Source organism: Physeter macrocephalus, chromosome 20 (assembly GCF_002837175.3).
Source record: "Physeter macrocephalus isolate SW-GA chromosome 20, ASM283717v5, whole genome shotgun sequence".
Taxonomy (NCBI): domain Eukaryota; kingdom Metazoa; phylum Chordata; class Mammalia; order Artiodactyla; family Physeteridae; genus Physeter; species Physeter macrocephalus.
This window is the reverse complement of record NC_041233.1, coordinates 110,429,534-110,436,017: the sequence shown is the minus strand read 5'-3', so window position 1 is coordinate 110,436,017 and position 6,484 is coordinate 110,429,534. Positions and strand designations below refer to the sequence as shown.

At 54.3% G+C, this 6,484-nt stretch overlaps 1 protein-coding gene across 3 annotated transcripts in view; it reads right to left on the bottom strand.

Moving 5' to 3' along the window:
* Positions 1 to 6,484, bottom strand: part of LOC102975848 (rho guanine nucleotide exchange factor 10) — a 52,425-nt gene that overhangs the window by 5,426 nt on the left and 40,515 nt on the right. For all 3 annotated transcript variants that reach the window (XM_028481357.2, XM_028481356.2, XM_028481358.2), the window contains 4 exons: positions 4,810 to 4,887; positions 4,403 to 4,582; positions 2,601 to 2,717; positions 706 to 798 (listed from right to left, as the gene is read on the bottom strand). In XM_028481357.2, coding sequence (XP_028337158.1) covers positions 706 to 798; positions 2,601 to 2,717; positions 4,403 to 4,582; positions 4,810 to 4,887 — 468 coding nt within the window. The remainder of the gene's footprint in view (positions 1 to 705; positions 799 to 2,600; positions 2,718 to 4,402; positions 4,583 to 4,809; positions 4,888 to 6,484) is intronic.

The following is a 6,484-nucleotide window of genomic DNA, read 5'->3' as shown; positions in this document are numbered from 1 at the left end:
GGCTCACGGGCCCAGCCGCTCCGCGGCACGTGGGATCCTCCCAGACCGGGGCGCGAACCCGGTTTCCCTGCATCGGCAGGCGGACGCGCAACCACTGCGCCACCAGGGAAGCCCCCTAACTGAGAATTCTTAGTCTGAAAAGACGTAGGGTCGGAGTATCTGGGAAATCTCTCTGCGCAGCTCCCGCGCCCCAAGCAGCGGGTCGGCCCCGCCGCTGACCGGCCGCTTTCCGGGCCTGCCCCTCCCCTCTGGGCACACACCTGACCCCAGAGCCCGACCCTGGACATCTGGTGTCTACCTGCCTGGTGACCAGCCCGCCTCCCCCAGTGCACGAGCGCGTGTGGCTAATGAAAGCTCACTCGGCTTTGCCCCGGTTCAGGTCCCCGGCCCGGGGCCCCTAAGGCCCTCGGAATTTCCTGGGGGAGGGGCATCTGGGGTTCATAACAAGTCCCTCTCACCCCCGCAAGAGTCTATGCTGAAGAGGGGGGTCCCGACGGGCCCAGGAGAGGAGCTCCGCACGGGTGGGGACCGGAGGGACCGGCAGCTGCAGGCCGGGGTCTCGCCGCCCCCGGCCCTGCCCTGATGTAAGCGACCCGGGGGCGGGGGCAGCTGAGAGCCTGCCGTCGACAAGAGGCGGTGCTTGGACGCGGAGGGACGGACGACGGCAAGACGGCAGCACTGGCCGCGTCGCGCGGGACGCCTCACCTGGAGAAGCAGGATGAACTGCGGGAACCTCTGGATGGGCTTCATCATCAGGCTGTGCAGCGTGACGCGGTCAGGGCTGGACTCCTGGCACTGCTGCGGGGTGACAAAGGGCCGGCACTCGCGGCTCCCGCCGGGACGCAGCCCCCGGGGGGGCTCACACCCGCTCCTCTCTATGGAGAGGCCGCCTCCAAACCTGCCCCAAACACCTTCTACACCTCACGCACCGCCAACGCACGCTGGCGGCACTCAGTCTGCAGCGAGCCCCGGCTGGCTGCTGAACTGAAACCGTCAATGCTTTTGTTTGATGTTTTAAGAGCCATTTATGAGCTAATTTCAATACTCTAAGAGTCAAACTAGTTTCTAAGATTCTACAATCACAACAAAGTGCAGCTACAAAACAAAAGAAAGAAAGAAAGGAGAAGAAAGTGACAGAATCCCAAATTGGAGTAGCACGGGCCCCCAAAGGCACCTGCCCTGCACCTGGGGCACGGTCCCTGCGGCTGCCACGGCTTGTCCTGCGCTGGGACAGACCTCCCCACTTCAGCCCTCGCTCTGCCGTGGAGATTCGGGGTGCGGCTGGGGCGTGTCCGTGTCCTGGCAGGTCTCCCCAGGGGAGGCCAGGGGGGAGGGAGTCCGGGGCCAGGCGCCCCCCTCCCTCCGCAGGGGAGGCTCCTCTGGCAGGAGGGGACGCCCCAGGCTGACCATTTACAAACTGGGGAGGAGTGCCCAGCTCTCTCCAGCTGAGGGGCCACGTGGTGCGGAGCCCGGAGCCCGGCTTGACCTCGTGGACGCCAGGCGCCCGGGGTAGGACAGGGGACCGGGTGGCCTGCCTTCCCAGGCCGCCGGGGGCTGGCGGCCTGACGGTGGGGCTGCGGTGGCCTCCCGTCGGGTACTGTCGGCTCCGGCAGGACCCCAACCAACTCGTCAGAAGAAGTACACTTGAGATCGTCCCGTGTCTCCTCTCTCCCGCCGTGACAGGGGAAGGCCAGGGCGCCGGCCGCAGCTTTCCAGAGTAGGGTCGATCTAAGGACGGGCCACCTCCACCCCGGTCCTGCCTCAGTGGGAACCACCTTATCACATGGGGGGGTGTGCAGCTCAGCCTAAATGAGCCCTCACCCTGGGCGAGGGTACCCCCCAGGGTTCACTGTGCAGGCGGCAGAACCTTCCAAGAACACAGTTCAAGTAACAGGAGCAGGCTTTGGTTCCAGGTCATAATGCAAACTGGAGCCTCAGGCAGATGAGACCCCGGCCCCGGGGACTCAGTATGTGAAGGGGAACTTCATCCTGGTTCCACGGGAGGCGGCGAGCCCTCCGGGCACGTTTACGTCCCAGCCTGTGACGGGCGTCTTTTGGCGGGGATGCCGCTGACTCAATGTCACCCATCCACACCCACCGGGGACTCTCCACAGCTGCCCTTCCCGGGAGGATGGGGAGCCCCCCACCCGATGTCAGAGGAGGAACAGACCATGCAGCCCCCCTACTCACCGCGGGGGCTCATCTTTAGGGGGTCTGCTCACTGCCTGACCCAAAGAAGCCAGGGAGCCCCCGACCGACTCCAAAGCCCCCTTCTGTTACTCCTGACCCTGTGCTGAGCAACAGGTGGCCACTTGGTTTGGGGTCTGATCTCCACTTTCTGACCCCTCCCATCTATCCACATATGTCTAAGGGTGTGCAAATGAAGGTTATTTTCAAAGAGCTATGTTGTCACTAAAAACTTCATCATCCTTTCCAGCATTGATCCAACACCTAGGGTCCTGTTGGTGCTAAAATCTTTACAATAAACAACATCATACATTTAGAGGGAAGGTTTGGTGAAATTTCACTACAAAGTATTTTGACATCAAACCTGTTACCAGAGGGTGACAAAACACACAAAAAATTTTTAAAGTGCCTACCTTTAAAAATTCAAGAAAAGCAGGTTTTGTAGCACACGTTTTCTTAAGGATTGCCACAGCTGTGCTAAAATTATTCACATATTCACTGTAAGCATCCAGCACCATGGACTTAGAAAACTGAAATACAAGAGGAAATTGAGAAATGTACATAGTGCAGAGACCAACTGCTTCCTCTCCGAGCTTACAATAAAAGGGTGGAAGCTGTGCTAACGATAACCTCTCGGTCACTGTGACGTTTTCATAGGATAAACTTCATTATGACTGTGTGTGATCATTGTTTTCTTTAAGCAGACTTGCTAGGAATTTTTCAATGGCTGGCTGATCTTATTTGCCAATGCTCTGTAAAGCTGCCCTGCTCAAAACTGTGGCAGTTTGGGTTTCAGCTAAGAAATGCTCCTGACTCCAGTCGTATAAAGAAGATGTCTACAGACACCCTCCTTTAAATTCCTGCTGACTGGTACTTTGTGGGTTTCACCTCCAGGACAGAAGGTCCTGCACCTCCGCATGTGGCGGTCCCAGCATCCTGACCTAACCATCCCCTGGAGATGCTCAGGGGAGGACAGCTGACCGCACCTGTTTCCCCAGGCGGAGGGGCAACGCCACACAGGTCCACTGCCCACGTTTCCCAGAAGCGCAAAGGTTTCCCGAGGCAGAGACATTGGCCTCACTCCCTTTTATTCTTCTAAGATCCCACCCGTTCTTGAGGACGGACAGCGATTCCCGTAAGTAGATGTGTGGCCACTTAGAGAAGAAATGCTTACATCTAAGTTATATATTTTTAAAAAAGATTTTCTTCCACGTTAAAAAAAATGTTCCCAAGGTAAACATTTTAAGAAGGATAGACTAAAAGTTGAAACTAATATATAAAATAGGCAGAAATGCAATAAAAAAGGAAATGTCCAATATCTCTTTTTTGTTTTTCATAAAGATCACTGAAGGGGATTATGCAAATTAATTTTAGTAAGAACTCTCTTTCCACGTTATGTTCAAAGCATACTTTGCGTACCTCATTAAGCACACGCAGAGAATATATAGAAAAAAGGTTTCACGTATCACATCACAGCATTCCTCTAAGTATACGGACACTTAAAAATCTTTCAAGCTCTTGTCCCTTGACAGCGCGGTCCTCAATCAACTTCAGAATCCCTCTCTGCTACCTCTAGATAGAAAACTAGCCAGTCCACGGTGTGGACGATTCACAAACGGGCCGAAGATAAACGGCCCGGAGCCACCCAGCGCTGGAGCTCAGGGCTGCGGCGGCTCCTGCTGGGGAAGGTCAGCGCAGCTGTGGGACCAGCTCGTGTCCCCTCGCGTCCTGTGTCACCGCGGGGCCCGGAGGCTGCGTCCGCACAACGGGACACCAGGTCAGGGAGCACAGGGCTGAGGGAAACAGGTGGGTATCTTCCCAGGAGGGGTGAGACCCGACCCTGCGAGGGCTTAAAGCCGACAACCCCACAAAACCGTTCACAAGCAGGGCCCTGACTCCGCGACGAAACCATCATCAAATTGCCTGTGATGCATCCCAAGCCTGACGGTGTGTAGTCTGCAGTGTTTCCAGGGGCAGCTCCACCGGAGCCTCTGGACGCTTCTCTCTACAGCCTTCCCCTGGGCGCACATGCGTGCTCAGCTTCCCGACCTCAGACCGGCCCCCGCGGAGAGCGCCGCGGTGTCGGCCGGGGCGCTGTGGGGTGCAGCTGGGCTCAGGCCGGCAGGACACCCACCCTGAGGCATCCGTGGGAGAAGGGAGGGGCCCTGAGCCCAGGGGAGCCCCGCAGACCCTCTGGGCATGCCGGCTCGGTTACCGAGGCCACGAAGACGTCTCCGATCATCTCCACCGAGTCCCACTCGGCCACGCGGCTAGCCAGCGCGATCTGGAACATGCAGTGGCACTGCAGGACCTCCTTGACCCGGTAGAAGACCGTCTTCAGCTTCCTCTCGCTCAGGATCCTGGGCTCCATCTCAGACAGCGGCTTCTCGTATTGCTGAGGCAGAAACGCACAAGGACGGCCCAGGCTTTTCCCAGGGTTCATGAAAGAACACGGAGAAACTCACCTGTGCAACTACGTTTGTGTCCAAACAAACCACGTGACTTTTGATGTCAATACACAGACACAATTCTCAGATTCTTTTAAGAATTTTGCCAATTGGAGAATTTTATAATTCATAGGTTCACGAAACATATCCATTATACGACGTGGCATTTAGATACCTCCAAAATCCTCTTCAGAGCCTCCACGTAGCTCTTTTCACTGTCGACAACTGAACCCAGAATATATCTTCTTACGACCTGTTGAGAATTTGAAAAGACAACAGTCAAAACCTGCCTCAGAAAACACAGCAGATAAATTTGACTTCTGTTGAGGCTTGTGGACAAAAAAGTTTTTTGTTTTCAAGGCAGTACATAAATGAAAACTCCCAAGGCCTTAAAATATATTAGTGCATTAACTACCTACCATTATGGGCACAAAACATAGGTTCCCCATCACTACAGTTCTGTTATTTGTAAACCTCAAATTATAAACCACAACTAAAGTAACACAATTAAATTACGGCATTAACAACAATTTCATTCACTCATCCAACAATAATGAACTGAATTAACGAATTGTATTTTATGTGCCGAGCATGGAATTACATGGTATTTCATGTATACATTAAGCATAGAAAAAAAACCTTCCAGTCTTGACTCAAAGAATGCTATTACCAACACATCGAAAATCATTATTCCAAAGTTATTAAAAAAAAAAAAAAAACTTTTGGAAGGTGGAGGTATAGTTTTGTTTTGTTTTGAGGCCATTCGAAGCCTACAAGGCTAAGAACGCAGAGAGTAAATTATCAACGTCAATTCCAGGTGCAAAAACTCCTCCAGACCTGAAATGGCTGCATTTCAAACAGTGACATCACTTTGGGATTTGTTTTCATGACTAGAGGACACGCAAGCACGAGTTTCTGGCTGTAAGACGCCTGTTGAAGGCCAATGACGACACCGGGCACTTCCGTCCAGTTTACACACCGTTTGCAAAGTTGTTTTTGCCAATAAATGGCAAGTGGAGCATAGAAATGACAAGGCTGCTCCTCACCCCACCCCCGGCAGCCCCATCCCAGGAACCGCGACGCCACCTGCCGGCAGAAGGCACATCCTCCGAGGGCGCGCCTCTTGTCAAGTCACCCACATCCACAAGGGGGCGACCCCTCTCCTTACAAAAGGGCTGCTCCTTCACAAAATGAAGGCAAAAAGCAACCTTCAAGGACACTTAAGGAAGAAAGTGATGTGTGTAAAAGGCAGATGAGCCCGGAATTAAAGCACAAGCACACGCGGCTGCAGCGATGACCCCTCCCTCTGAAACGAGGGTGGCACCCCACGACCCAGACACCCCCAAACTGCGGACGGTCAAATTTGGACCAGCTTTCTCCCAAAATTCAGATTCCCACACACTGTCTTCACTGTCTCAACTCTGGGGTCAGGATATTTGAGGATTTGGGGGGAGGGGGTCTAACCTAGGAATTAAATATGTTTTTTTAAGTCCTGAGATGACACTAATGTATCAGGTCAAAGGACCTGGAATTGGTATTACTGAAAAATACAAAATAAAACCCCAAATCTCCCCCAGAACCCAGGCTCCCGCAGGTCGGGTCAGCCCCTCAGTTAAACTCAGTGTGCGAACAGCACAGCCAACACGGGTCCCCAGGCCTCAGGCTTCCCAGGACCCTGACCCCGAGGCTGCAGGGAGACCTCAGCCCTGGACCAGCTTTCCTACGAGGCCACAGGGACCCGTGAGAGATGTGCCTGGGCCAGGAGGTGATTAGAGCAATGGAGGAGGAGAAGGAGGGGGGGAGGCAAAGGGGAAGGGGAGGGCAGGGAGGGGGAGGGGGAAGAGGAGGAG